This window comes from Xenopus laevis, chromosome 7L (genome assembly GCF_017654675.1).
Source record: "Xenopus laevis strain J_2021 chromosome 7L, Xenopus_laevis_v10.1, whole genome shotgun sequence".
NCBI lineage: Eukaryota > Metazoa > Chordata > Amphibia > Anura > Pipidae > Xenopus > Xenopus laevis.
The window spans coordinates 80033651-80049222 of record NC_054383.1 but is presented as its reverse complement, the minus strand read 5'-3'; the positions used below and the strand labels follow the sequence as shown (position 1 = coordinate 80049222).

Genomic DNA, 15572 nt, shown 5'->3' with positions numbered 1-15572 from the left:
GGGCTGAGGAGGCATAGAAAGCCGAGTTGGACTCAATAAGCATTTTTAAAATGTGTTTGTGAAAATGACTCATAACCAAAGTTTAGGGGGTCCAGTAACTTGTTGGAAAACCACTGCATACCGTGCTAGATATTAAAGCCTGAAATAAGATTTACATCACAAACTGCCAATGTCCACACCAAGGACAGTGTTACTGATCTGGGCAGGATTTGAACTATGCAGTAAACAGCTAAAGTCATTTGTTTTGAAAATACTGTACACTGGTTGCAGAGTTCACACAGCTGTTTAACATAGTCAGTATTCCATAACTTACACACTTAAAAACAGAAGTGTACAAAAGCAGATAACATTGACCTATCTGACCATTTTTATAAGTTCAAACTGACTGACTCATCCCATGTGTTGTTTTTTTTTTGTCTATATAAGCCTCTTTCCAGTCAGAATCTGCTTAAAAATAAAGAGATCTCAATCTGCTATGTTGGTAATCCATTGTCACATGAAGTTGCCAGGGACTTGTGTCTGAGAACTTGTATTTTCTTTATAGTTTCCCTTTGGACCACTGGATTTGACTCGTGCTGATACATGTTCATTTTTACTCATTGTGCACATTTTTTATAAACTGTCATATGTTTAGTGTACATGGAAATGTACTTGTACCTGAAACATGAATGTCTTTATGTTAATTATTACTGAACTTGGAGATGATTATACCCTGACAGTGATAGGGTATTTTGTAATAAATTTGTCATTGTTTATAAGAAGCATATCTTCCATTTTTGCACAAACAGGCACATTAAGGGCTCGTACACATGGGCAGTTTACTCTGCATTCCCCTGTGGTCAGTTTTTACGCATTCCATTGCAGAGGAGAACAAGGCGAAATGCAATCAATTCCCATGTAAATGAGACCTTCATAAAGATTAAAATAGAGTTCACTACAGTTTACCAGACGGAAATTTCACACTTCTTCATCCAGTTATATATGGTTTTTAAGGAAGTATTTTTCCCTATAAATATAAGGCCCTCCTCCTGAACAACACCACTTCACCTCTCATTACTGCCCCATTTTCCTTACAGGTTCAGAAAAAGTAGTGCATTAGGTTGGCAGACACCACTTATGACTCTTGGTATTCTCTTCCATTGATCATATGCAGTTGAATCTGATTGGGGCCTGCTCCTGGTTGGTGATCACTTAGAATAGAAAGACAATTGGCCACCCATGTGTTGAACCAAATCAGGCCGAGCTCATCATTGGCCTGGGGCTAACGATCAGCTCATACTGCAAGGGCCCCCTTACTGTAAGGACCATATAAATGAGTCAATGCAATCCTGATCCAACAAGATTTTCAAACCTGCACAGTAAATATCTGCCCAATTTTTTGCCCAGGTATTGGTCAGGTGCCCTCTGGGAAACCCCCAAATGCAGGTCAAAAATGTGCTCCAAGGTATTATAATCTTGAACGGGGAAAGGAGTAAAGTCAGTTATAATTAAAGTCTTAGCAAGAATGGTCTTTTCCTAAAATTGCTCTAATTACTCTAAATTAATTGGTAAAAAAAACAAAACTATCAGTATTTCATTAAAAAGTTAATATGCAAATATTAAATACGAAAGTGAAATATTAGTGCACCAAACATTTTTTTTGTTAGACAATATTCTATAGACAATAAAATCTAGAAGTGTCCTTAAAAAATGTGCTTCTGTGATATCCATGTTTAATTATATTGAGTAATGGTTTCCCATTGTAGCAAAGTCTCTATTTTATCTAATTTTCCATAGCAATTACTGCCTAATGCTTCATATAAGCCTGTCTAGACACGTCCACAATACTACAGGTTGCTGCAATCTAAAACGGCTTAATAACAGATATAACTGACTGAGCTATTAATGCTGTTTAACAGAGCGTGTTTGAGTCATTAACTCTATTATAGGGATAGAGGAGACCAGCTGGTGCCGCTGAAATGCTGCTTTCCAAAGGCTGGGGATTCCCTAAAAAGTTCAATCAGTTGAGCCCCCCATGCTCTATTGTGAACTGCCCTCTATCAAGTTACTGAATTATTTTGCCATAGAACAGCAGTTGGTTTGATTCACTAGAACTAGGGTTGCCACCTTCATATATTTCTCTATTTCTGCCCTTTTAATAACAGTGTATATGCCTTGTGTGCTAGTTTTTATGACAGACTAGTTACTTGCTACTCCAGCAAAATCCAACTGCTGTTTTTTTCTTTTTAAACTCCTGCTGTTATTTTAACCAGCACAGTCTAATCATACAGGGACTCCTAAGCTTTTTTTGAGGCAAAACAAATTATTGTCCAAGAATTACTTATGCAACCCATAATGATTGATTTTGCAAGAAATTAATTCACTGTATGTAGGGCTCTTACACATGAGCGTTTTTGCCTGCGCTCCCCTGCGTTCCGTTTTTCGGCGTTCAGCCGCAGGGGAGCGCAGGAATAGACGCATTTAATTATTTCAAATGGGGCTGTACTCACACAGGCGCATGTAGGCGCCGAACGCAGGTTGAGACGCAACATGCTGCATTTTTCCTGCCGTCGGCGCCTACATGCGCCTGTGTGAGTACAGCCCCATTTGAAATAATTAAATGCGTCTATTCCTGCGCTCCCCTGCGGCTGAACGCCGAAAAACGGAACACAGGGGAGCGCAGGTCAAAACGCTCATGTGTAAGAGCCCTAAAAGAGACCACAACCATTAAACCTAATCAGTAAGGGGATCCATATATGTATTGTACTACTACAGGTGTACTGGTATGAGACCTGTTATCCATAATGTTCAGTACCTGGGTTTTTCCAGATAACAAAACTTTCTATAATTTAGATCTTCATGCCTTGTCTACTAGAAAATCATATAAACATCCAGAATGCTTAGGACCTGGGGGGGGGGGTTTCGAAGAACATACCTTTATGTAATTTGGATCTTCATATCTACTAGAAAATCTGGCAAACATTAAATAAACTCAATAGGCTGGTTTACTTCCAGCAAATATTAGTTTGGATCAAGTACAAGCTACTGTTTTATTATTACAGAGAAAAGGGAAATCATTTTTTAGTGTCTGTCTATTGCTAGAAAAGAGTGGTATTTTCCAGGGAAATCTACATATGACATGACATTGAAGGGCACTAAAATGTTGGTCCCATGTATACCCAAACAGATTATAGTAAAGAATTTTTATTTATTTTTTTAAAGCATGGCTAAACCAAATTTTGCTGGAGTACACTTCCAACATAATTGAACATATTATTAGCATTTTGAGGTGGAGTTTCACGAAGCAGGAGAATTTTGTTTGGATAATTTATCTTACTTCTGTGGTGAAGATTTATACATGTCCTGATCTAAACACCTGGGTGCATTGGGCCCTTTGCCTAACCATGTTAAACCCAGGCCTGAGAAAGTACAGACACACACATTTATTAAATCCTTACTATTTTTACATCTGCAGATTGCCTGTTTCCCCCAAAAATACAGGCAAATTATAGGATAGGTAGTGGTAACCATGCACTTGAGGGGGAAATCCCACAGAATGTGCAATGCAACATGTAATATATTTATCTATTCATTGAACTTTTTTTTTTTTTGTAATTCAAAATTTTTATTCATTTTCAAATAGACAGGGAAAAGAATATTGCCAACATATGGAACAAAGGACTAACTTGCTAGGTATAATATACATAACAGTAGTCTATGTTTCAATCAATCAGTATCAAAACATATTATGCATACTTTGCTATCTATCTATGGTGGGATGAAACTCCTTTTGCCCCAATATTCCTGATTCAGCATATTTTGTGTCATTAGTCATTATGGGGGGATTTAAATAAAAGAGAGAAAAAAGAATTGGGGAAAAGAAAAGAGAAAAAGGAAAAGGAAAGAAAGAGGTTTAGTTATCAGGTTCTAATTAAGTAAAGATTGAAACATCTTATGTTCAACAAATGGTACCTCTAGCCTGCAAATTATCCAGGTGCTGGACCCACGGATACCACTCCAGCTCCCCCTCATAGCTTCTGTCATGAAGTCTGTTCCTTAAGGATTCCATTGCTATTCATTGAACTTAATAAAGAGTGTTCAACCTGTGCATATTCTGCATAAATGACCTGGTGTGGCACATAGTACAAGGGATAGCAGGACAAAGGTGTGAGATGAGGTGCTCCACATAGTTCAGGAAGTGAAAATGTATATTTATTATTTTATCTATATCTGTGGACAAAATGTAGTGTTACATATTACAATTATGTCTTGTACATGTTTTATCAAACTCTTTCCTGCACTTTACTGCTTGATTTTGGTGTTAAACTGACTAATTAATGGCCATGACATTAACTGACTTTGCAGGTGTCTCTAGTTGATTCTGCAGTCCAATCTGTATTCATTTGGTGTCTCTCATGAGACAAAAGCAAACATTCTGCATAGAATCGAAGTATAGCCAGGTTCGCGTTTAAGAGCACATTCTATGTACATTACACTCAGTTGTATTTTAAGCACACTTATATGTGCCTGCATGTGTATAGGTGTTCTCTGAGGCAGGACTCACAAAAACAAAACATTTTAATACTGTATAGAAGGTTTTGTTGTAGGTGTGTACCTTTAGTACAGAGACAAAATATATAAGTGATACATGTTACTAGGAAACACTCTCAAGTCCCCTGAATACTGCGATAATGTATATTCAGTAAAATCTTTTGTTTTGTGCCCAGGAAATCTACTGTTTTGCAAGTGCCCTCACTCACTATTATTGGGGATTTTAGAAAGAAATAGAAATGCATAAATTTTAAGATGATAAGTTATCCAATTAAACTGGTATTCAAATTTGAAGCTAAACTAGGGTTCACACCTTTTCTGGAAAAAAATAAGCCTTTCTATATATTTTTATTTTTCTTTGGCATCAAGCATCACATTTACCGGCCAGGTGGCAGCCATAAGCTAAATACTTTGTTATGGGATGATACAGGTATCTCCTGAATAATACATTGGTCACACAGGCTGATCTTTACCACATCTGTTATTTTTATGTAGTGGGAAGTATAATGTTCCATAACTGAATGGAACTCTATACATATATGGGACCTGTTATCCAGAATGCTCAGGACACAAGGGTGTTCAAATAACAGATTTTGATGTAATTTGGATCTGCATACCTTAAAGGGGAACTCGTCACAAACATAACAAATGACTGTCCTTAGCCTGCATCCTTCAAACCACACAATTCCCTGCACACATGATTTCAATAAGGAACAGAACATCACAGTGCAATGCATTGTGGATAATGTAGATCCTGCATGCTGTCTGTAAGATGTGGAGAAGTTGTTACAATTTGTAACATCAGTGTTTAGTTAGTCCATCCTTCCCTGTCAGGATTTCAAATGATGCAGAAAGAGAAGAAAGAGGATTCCAGCATATAAAATTACATTTATTCATACTTTTTGAAGAAACCGATAACTGTGGTGGGTATATTAGCGGTTACTGTGTTATGTTGGCCTCTTTATCAATTTTTGGTTTGGAAGCCAGAGTTCCCCTTTGAGTCTACTAGAAAATCACGTAAATATTAAATAAACCCAACAGGCTGGTTTTGCTTCCAATAATGATTAATCATATCTCCGTTTGGATCAAGTACAAAGTACTGTTTTATTATTACGGAGAAAGAGGAAATTATCTTTTTAAAATTAGATTATTTCGATAAACTGAGTCTGAGAGACTACCTTTCCATAATTCTGAGCTTTCTGGATAATGGGTTTCCAGATAAACAGATCCCATGCCTGTACTGTGAAACTGTACTGTACTTATGCCGACATAGTTTCATGAAATGTCTCTTGTTTTTTCACTTGTTTTATTCTTTTGTGTTTCCCCTTCAAGGTAACAATGGATCCATCTTGTGGAAGGAGCTTTATGCAGGTCCTGTGTGAGAAGTACAGCCCGGAAAACTTCCCATATAGAAGGGGTCCAGGAGCCGGGGTTCATGTTCCCCCTGGACCACAGGTGTCTCCTATGAAAGGTATTGAAGATGTGATTTAACTTGCTTAATCAGAACCTTTTATTCTTATAAACAGGTTTTTATGAAATGCATTGATAGAGGAGATATTTATGTTAAAGCAGAACTAAACCCTAAACCTAAAAATAAATATGGCTAAAAATGCCATATTTTATATACTGAAATTATTGCATCAGCCTAAAGTTTTGGCTTCTCAATAGCAGCAATAGTCCAGGACTTCAAACTTGTAACAGGGGGTCACCATGCTCAGTGGGCTCGGAGCAGCTGATGAGAATCAGAGTTTAGGAGTACTCGCAAATTATCAAGCAGAAAATAAGGTTGGCCTGCTTTATAAGCTGATGCTACAAGCCTAATATTGTGACGTTTATATTCTATGTGTACAGTATATTGTGTGAAGTGTAAAGTTTAACCTTCCTGTCTCTGGTGTTTCAGTCTGGCAGCTCAGTAATTGAGGTGCAGATTCTTGACTGTTACAATTTGCTACATTAGTTGATACATGTGTCAACAGCAGCATCTGTGAAATATTAGCAACTATTGTATCATTTGCTCAGCAGGGACAAAGATAAGAAATGTATTGATTACATGTATCATTTAAAACAGTCAGCACCCCCCCCCCCCCAAGCTGCTTTAGAAAGACATAAGAAGGTGAAAAACTAAACTTTACACTTCAATATTAGAAAAACAGTCAGAAGTAGAAAATAAAAAGTAATAGCCTTTATTTCTGGTGAACTATCTGAAACCAACTGAACTGAAAAAAGTGTTTGAAGGTGAACTAACCCTTAAATAGACACTCCTGCTAGAGTCTTGCGCTGGTCCATTTTTCGCTATTATCGCTATTGAGAAGACCCGTGGCCCGACCCGCAAACCCACAGAACCACCAACCCGGGTCTTTACCCGCACCCAGAACTTCTCCCCTCAACCCGCAAGGTACCGCAGGTTTTTGCGGGTAACCCGTCCCGCTGCAGGACTCTAACTCTTGCAATGTAATGGCTGTTGGATGGGGGGAGAGAAAACCATTTCTGATTTAGGGAGCTACTGACTTTCCATAATATAATGTAGGAAGAGACTTTCTTATTGACATTTAAACCCAGAGAGGTAGTAGCACTGTTGTGTAAGTCCCAGGTGAGCAATAAAAGAATAATTGGCCCATAAGGCAAATGTTATTCAGTGCATTTTATTCCCCCAAGTGCAGGAAGTGGTCACGTGTTACTTCCCACATTGTCATGTCGCACATCCGATTTATATTTATTTATTTATGTGCAAGTGAATATTTATAAACAATTTTATATCTACACATAAATCAAGTTAAACTTTGTTGAATGAAGATATTTCAACCATGTACTTGTAAATGGTTGGATGTGACCATTCCTTACCATCAATATATCTAGCTCTATTTGTAAGAGGTATAATTCATTCCTGACAGTTTTTAAGTAATTAAATATGTAAATATTTTAGTTATCTCAGAGTAATTTACAAATCACTCTATCCATAGACTGATACTGCCTTCTTCAGCTTTTACTAGCATACACAGTGCCAGATTTCTGTGCTTTGTCCTAGGCCACCAGGTCCTAGCGCCCAGCTCTTTCACACACGCCCCGATCCTAACAGGAGTACGTGCGTTTGTGTGCGCATGCGGCTGCTCGCTGGGAAGCTGTGGCTCCCCAGTGCTAACCGAGAATGTGGCTGGGCAGCAGGTTTCCCTTGAAAAATTTCCGCCCTAGGCTCGGGCCTTTGTGGCCTCACCCAAATCCGGGCCTGAGGATACAAAACAAATGATGAGACGCTGCTCTCTATGTTGTATATAGCCACCATCCCAAGAAGTCTCCATGATGTCCCATAGGGTAAAGAGTAAACATCTTGTTCAGTATTTAGTGTCTGCTATATTTTGTGCTTTGTCGGCTACTACCATGAAAACAAGTAGGAATGCACTGAATCTTGGGTTCAGTTCAGGATTCGGCCTTTTTCAGCAGGATTCCGAAGAATCCTTGTGTCTGGCCGAACCAAATCCTAATTTGCATATGTAAATTAGAGACGGGAGGGAAATCACGTGACTTTCTTCACAAAACAAGGAAGTGAAAAAAAAATTCACACTTTTTTTCCTTTCCCACCCCTAATTTGCATATGCATAATCTTTCACAAAGGATTTGGGGATTCGGCCGAATCCCAAGTAGTGGATTCAGTGCATCCCTAAAAACAAGTGATTGTAATAGTGGTGCACCAAACCCAATTCTAGCTAGTATTCTAGCAATCACAACTGAAGTGCTATGCACCAATTAATTAGGCTGGTTAATTAACAGGCTCTAAATTGCACCAATTCTGTTGCCAATAGTAGTTATGCAGCAATTAGTTTGATTTTGAAGTTAGAAATTGAAACCACAAGTCTAATTGGTTGCTGTTTGTAACTGCACAGATGGAAATTAAAATATTAGCAAGTCAAACTGTATATGTGTTCCAATAGTGGTGGAAAGTGCAGGTGGCCTATAGTCTCCATTATCATGTATCTTAGCACAATAGATATATGTGTGTGTTGTACTGGTATGCATATGATAAATAGGGATCTTGCTGAGTGAAAAGAGTGGTTAAACAAAGGCAAATGTTTTTGAACCCTGGAGTATAAAATCCTTAGTTAAGGTCTGGACTGATCGAGTATGCTCCCAAAATCAGGGGGGTGGGCAGTGGGCATAATAGGATACTGTTGTGGGTGGGAGTCCACTTATATTCATGTATTCTTCATATCGCACTGGGCGGCAACTGTTATATATACTATTGTCATTCTTTGCTGTTAGTTTATCATACTTTACATTAGAGTAGCACTGTTTGTTTGGATATAAACCCAGAATATGCAATGCAAAGATATACTCCCCCTGCCAACAGTATCCTTTCTTTGCATCTGCTTAAGTTTTACATTGTTCTCTATAATAGTATTCTAAGATTTTGGGGCCCAGTACTATAGTTGAATCTCCAAGTAACACAAAAAGGCAATATAGGGTTTAGAAAAGTTGTGGGAATATGCTGTTAATACTTACCCTCAGCACCCTAAGCTTCTCTAGCTCTTCGGTGCTTTTTGGTTTCAGCTGTCTGTTAAATGCTTCTATAGGGATATGTATTAAAAGGTGCAACGTTTGCTACAGGTCTATTCTCTTATATCAACCAATTAGCAGGTATTAATTACTGGTCAGCTGTTTCAAAGCAAACACCATATTGGTTACTATGGGTTTCTGCACCTGGGCAAATGTTGTGCCTTTTATTACCTATGGCCTGTTTATTAGTAGGGTTTGTCTTATTGTATATGACTTTTACACATTTGCATTTACATTTGAGTGATTGCAGCAATATTGTGGCTCTATTTTTGCTACAACTGCAGCAGAACATCCCCGTCTAGTGGTCAAAAGAGTTAACGTATAGCTGCAACTGTGCAGAGAAAGGAGAGATTTATATATGGCATCTTTTATCAATAAACCTATTATTCAGAAAAATGCCATTTTCCATGGTGTCCTATTTAAACCGTTCTTTTAGTTTTGACTGCTTTCCATTTTCTCTATAATAATAAAACATTGCCTTGTACTTGATGATAAGCAAGCTGCACAAATCTAATATCCAATGCAAATAACTTCTTTTAAAGTTTAAGTGTTTTTAGTAGCCTTTAAAGGATGATGATCTAAATTATGAAAAGACCCCTTATTCAGCATTATATATTATATATATTTATTTGTGTTTTTACGAGAACATAAATGATAACTACTTATAATGTGATTGTAAGCGTTTTGTTTATCTCTTTAAAAAAAAGGTATTAGGTTGTCACCTAATAGGGTGCTGCAGTAAATTTCTTTGTCTAATGTGCCACATCTCCTGGTAAAAAAAAAATAAAGCAACAAAACTATTACAGCATACAGAGCACTTTTTTTGAATATTTATTCTAGCGAGAGTGAAATGTTTAAAATTCTATGTTTGGTATGCTAATTTAATTACCCTTTCCTTTTTTATTAGTCTGCTTGTAACAGAAGCTCCAATAAGTCTTTTCATTATAAAAAGTGATTAATTTTGTTTCATTACAAGCAAATCTAAATGAGGCTGCGAGGCGCTTCTTATTAATTAATTATCCTTTAATATGAATGCGTGCTGTAGAAGGAAAATATATCCAGTTGCCTAGTAAAGGTTATCTTTCATTTGCTTTTCCCTTAAATAAACGGCAAAGTGCAGATGTGCAGTTTTGTGCTAGTCTGTAGACGTGACGAGCTGCGCCCTATTGCTTTGCTGTCAGTACTGTCTAGTGGGGAAATTAATGAAAAATAAGCACTGCATGAAAACATTTTTTTTTTCTTTCAGTCGGTTCCACCAACATAACTCGTATCCTTCTTATATACTGAATGTGTCCTTACACTGTCCTTAAGTAACAATTTACCATTAAGAAATTTGCAGGGAGTGCATTAATCTATAACAACCAATCTTGGACTGTGCTAGTTAACTATTTAATGCTATGATTGTATGTGCTTGAAGTAATTTGAAAAATCTGGAAAGTTGCATGATAGCATGGAAATATAGGCGCATTAACTTACTAACTACTGCAGAACAGGTCTAGACTGAGCATAAAAATAGGCTCTGGCATTTCAGGTACACAGATGCCCAATCAGCCCCCCAACCAGCTCAATAAAAAAGGACTGTCTGTGGCATCTAAACATATAAAAATGAAAGTGTTTTAAAGAAATAAAAATATAATGTAGTGTTATCCTGAACTGGTTAAACGGGTGTGTTTGCTTCAGAAACACAACTATAATTTATATAAGCAAACTGCTGTGTAGCCGTGGGTGCAGTCATTCAAGCACAGGATACACAATGGATAACAGATACGGTCTGAAGAATTCCATTGTATACTAGAGTTTATCTGTTATCTGCTGTGTATCCTGTGCCTTTTCTCCTTTTTCAGCTGTGAATGGCTGCCCCTATGGCTACACAGCAGCTTGTTTATATAAACTATGGTAGAGTCTCTGAAGCAAACACACCAGCTGTACCACTGCAGGCCAACAGTACAATATATTGTCATTCCTTTAAAACACTTTCATTTTTAGATGTTACTGTTCCTTCAAACTAGAGTTCCTGTTAGCTGGATTATTTAGCACAAATACAGTAGTACCTATATACTGTAATATTAGTCTATGCATGCTCCCCTAGAAATATATATATGCTATGGATAGCCTGCACCTATAAAGATTTAAGAATATTTTTTGCCGTATGATCACTATGGCAGGTTGTATCAAAAGGTATGAGGCATGGCTTGGTATAAAAAGTAATATTGACTCACTCTTTTTCTCCATAATTAATTGTGTTTATCTTTCCAGACCGGCTCAATCTCCCCAGTATCCTGGTTATAAACAGTTGTGGCATCAACTGCGCTGGAGATGAAAGCGAGATTGCTGCATTTTGCTCTCATGTATCAGAACTGGATCTCTCTGGTAACAAGCTTGATGACTGGGAGGAGGTAAGGGTCATATTATAAACAGAGACCATTTTTGTGCATGAAATATCTATTTTTGCCAAATAAACCAGCATCAAAATAGTTAAGGCGTGAGGGCCCAAATTCTGATCCACAGTAGCTGTAGGTTGTTTAAATCCCAAAAAAGGAACATCAGCCACAGTGCATCTCTTACATATCCGATAGCTTTCAATTGCAAGATGTCTGATGCAGAATCTCCGCCATAAAGGGAGATAGTTATTCTCTATTCTTTATTTTCAGTCAAAAGTAAAGACTTTACTACTTATGGCAGTGCTCATTTGTATGATCACTCCCTAATTGCTTCCTTCTCTATCCCCAATTAACCTTTAACCCCCCCACCAGTGGAAACAAGTCAGGGTACCTCTCTTACCCCATAGCTCATGGTTAACCCCTTCTGTTTCTATTGCATCTTCTAACTTTAACTCCGTCCCAATTATTTTTTTATCTGATGATATGAAACCTAACTGAAACCTAAACAAGGCAACAGCAGAACCTAATTTTGGATTGCACCAGTGATATAGTGAAGTGCTTTTGTCATGGTAAAGGGGAGAGCTACAGATTTCTATCAATAACTGAACCATTATTAAAAAAAAAAAAACCAATGTACACAAAGCTGTATATAGTGCTATAGGCTGTGAAATTGTAACTGAAGGTGTGCAGGTCTGCTTTAAGTAACATAATAAATCTACCCATAGCTGCATTGTCAGAATGCTATTACAGTGCCATGGAAGATTTTCAGTGAAATAACATCCATTCTATCCATGGGGTATAGAAAATATGACACATTTTACAGTAAAATATGTCCCAGTGCTCTATGGACATGTTTTTCCCTCTAATGATGGATATATTTGGTCAAGCAAAGGTATAGTCAAAATGTGCAGTATCTCTTGGAAATGAGTTTAACTTTTTATTTTCTTTTATATAGTGTAGAAAGTGATATTTTCAGACAGTTCACAATTGGGCTTAATTTTTTAGCCTTTTAAATTATTTAGATTTATGTTCAGCAGCTTTTCAGTTTGGAATTTCAGCTGCTATCTGGTTGCTAGAATATGAATTATTCTAGCAACAAGGTAGTGGTTGAAAGAGTTGAATATGAATAAGAGAGGACCTGAAATAAAGATAAGTAGCAAAAAGTAACAATAATAATAATAATAATAACATTGCGGCCTTGTGGAGCAATAGTTTTTTGGCTACTGGGGTCAGTCACCCCATTTGAAAGCTCAAAAGTTTCAAAAGACAAAGTTAAATAATTAAAAAAACGATGAAGACTCATAAATGAAAACAAACTAAAAAGTTTCTTAGAATTGGTCTTTTCATAACATACTAAAAGATAACTACAAGGTGAACTACGCCTTTAAGCCAACATGTCACCAGCTTCCCACTAAGGTGTCCACTTGTGCACACGCACCCAAATTTTGAGGCCAGTGCACATAACAAGTTTAAAATGTGCGCACAAAAGATTTTTTTTGCACGCATAGCTGAGAATGAATTATAGATAACATTGGGGGTCCAGATTCTCCAGGAATAAAGCTTGTACTTTTTAGCTAATGGATGTCCAGATAGCAGCCCCATTTCTGTAATTTATAATCCAATTAGAAATTCTTATTTTGTTTATAAAAAATATGTTAAGTGCTGAAGTTGATGTTCCCTCAAGATGCAATTCCTGTGAGTACTAATGAACAGATATTTTATATATCTAGGCATACTTTGTTATTTTAATGCAATATGTTAGACAGACAAATAATGGGCTTAGCAGAAACATCTCATTTGAATTTTAGAGAGCTGTTTTTGTATAGTTCATACATTTGTTTTTTTATGCAGAAGGAGGATCAGGGATTTGAAAAGAGGACATACACCTCTTAAACTTATCATTGCCTGCATTTAATCTTCAGGTCAGCAAGATTGTTTCCAGTGTTCCCCAGCTACAGTTCCTGAATCTGAGTTCCAACCCACTGCACCTCTCCGTTTTAGGACGTTCATGTGCTGGGACATTCGCTAGCATTCGCAAGCTGGTTCTCAATAACTGCAAAGCTTCTTGGGAAACAGTCCATACACTGTTGATGGAGCTGCCAGAGTAAGTAGAAGGAATTCTATAGAGTGATTTGTCCATCTGTAGACACAGAGAACAAAGCTACAGCTATAAAAGATATATAGCAATGAACATGTATATAGTCGGAAAACAGTACCCAAGAAAACCCAGAGCTTGCAGGTGTAGTTTTTGTAGTTTTCTTTGAGATGCTAACAGTCCTTGGAGTGAGTAAGCCTAAAGTGTTGGTTCACCTTTAAGTTAACTTTTACATCATACTAAAAGTTAATTTAAAGGTGAACAACCCATTACAAAGAGGACAATGAGGGTAAAATGACAGGCTGTGCTATGGTGGTTATGTTATACTGGTGCCATATTTGGAATTTAAAGAGTTCAAAGCATAAATGACCTAATGCAAAATCATGTAGCGATGTTCTGCCATTTTCCCTCCTATATTTTTCCCCAATGCAAAATACGGTGTTAAATTCCCCCAAAGGCTTCTATTGATCTTTAATGACACATACACCAACTTTGCCTTTACTTTTTGTAACGTTGGCATACATAAGAGAGTTTTGTATGCTAAAATAGTAGGGGCCCACCCTAAAGAACTAAGACATTACATTTTGGTACCCAGTACACCACTAACCACCATCACAAGGTATCAAACCAGACTTTCCTGCAGCCAATCTTACTATCTCAACTATCGGGCTTGTCTTTACGCCCCAATATAAGAATGCATAAAGGACATTAACAGAGAAACAATAATCACTTGAGATTATTGCTAGATTCTGAATCATTTTGTAGTGTTAACCTAACTAATCATATGGTTGGGGCCTATGGATTTCTGTTTCAGGTTGGAGGAGCTCTTTCTGTGCCTTAATGACTATAACACAGTATTATGTTCACCAGTCTGCTACCGCTCACTGAAGCTTCTCCACATAACTGACAACAACCTCCAGGATTGGTCAGAGATCCGCAAATTAGGCACAATGTTTCCATGTCTGGACACTCTTGTTCTTGCAAATAACAACCTATCAAAGATTGAGGACTCAGAGGAGTCTCTACCAAGGCTGTTCCCAAAACTAAGGTCAATAAGTCTGCATAAAGCAGGTAAGAACAGAGCGAGACTATAAACGTAGGGCTGTTCTGTGTCTATCTAATGTGTTCTATTAAAAAAAGAAATGGCATGTGAGCCTAGTGACAGCTAAACATTAAAGGGGGCTATCGTGATAATGAAGATTTAATAAAAGCTTCATCATACTGAAATAAGAAAATTTCTAAATACAATCAATTAAAAATTCTGTACAGTTTCTGAAAAAAATCAAGTGTATCTTCTCTATCCCTCTCAGCATCTGTTTCTTCTTATTCTGTCTTCATTCAGGAATTGGGTGTCAGATGAATGATCCGATATATCTTATAGTGGGGCTCCTATTCCCTAGAAGATGTATTGAGCTCACTCTATTAAAATCACCAGAATCCTGTCTCACTACTGTACATGCAGAATTTGTGCAAAAGGCAGTTATTTTGTTAGATTTTTTTTGAACTGGAATCCATTAGAAAATGGTACAGCATATTTAATTGATTGTATTTAGACATTTTTTTATTTCTGTATGATGAAGTTTATATTCAATTTTCATTTTCGTTCCCCTTTAAAAAAGAAAAAGTCAGTGGTGTATAATGATAAGTGTTCTTTGAATTTTTATTAAAATCCAGGGACGTAACTACAGAGGAAGTAGACGCTGCGGCTGCAGGAGGGCCCAGGAGGTATAGGGGCCCCTTGAGGCCTAACATTTCTGTGTGCAACTGCATCAGTAAGGTTTTTTTAAGGAAGGGTTTGTTTAACTGACTACATTCCCTGCTGCTCGCATGAAATCCATTCAGCTTAGTTTACAATAATAATTAGTGTTTCTGAAACTCAAACTAAGCAGGAAGCCAGTTTATACTAGCTGCTTTTTCATCTCTGATTGCAGATCAGTTGGCTGCATATTAGTGCAATTAGGCCACAGCTCTGGATGGGCAAATTATGCTCATCTGACTTAGTAAATGTGCAGGAAGAA

The 15572-nt window shown here is 37.3% G+C and overlaps 1 protein-coding gene across 3 annotated transcripts in view; it reads left to right on the top strand.

Moving 5' to 3' along the window:
• tbcel.L (tubulin folding cofactor E-like L homeolog) overlaps positions 1-15572 on the top strand; it is a 52302-nt gene that overhangs the window by 21296 nt on the left and 15434 nt on the right. For 2 of the 3 annotated variants that reach the window (XM_018224629.2, XM_018224628.2), the window contains exons 2-5: positions 5863-6001; positions 11335-11474; positions 13382-13563; positions 14369-14625. In XM_018224629.2, the coding sequence (XP_018080118.1) occupies positions 5869-6001; positions 11335-11474; positions 13382-13563; positions 14369-14625 (712 nt within the window). In that variant the 5' untranslated portion in view covers positions 5863-5868. 3 annotated transcript variants of the gene reach the window in all.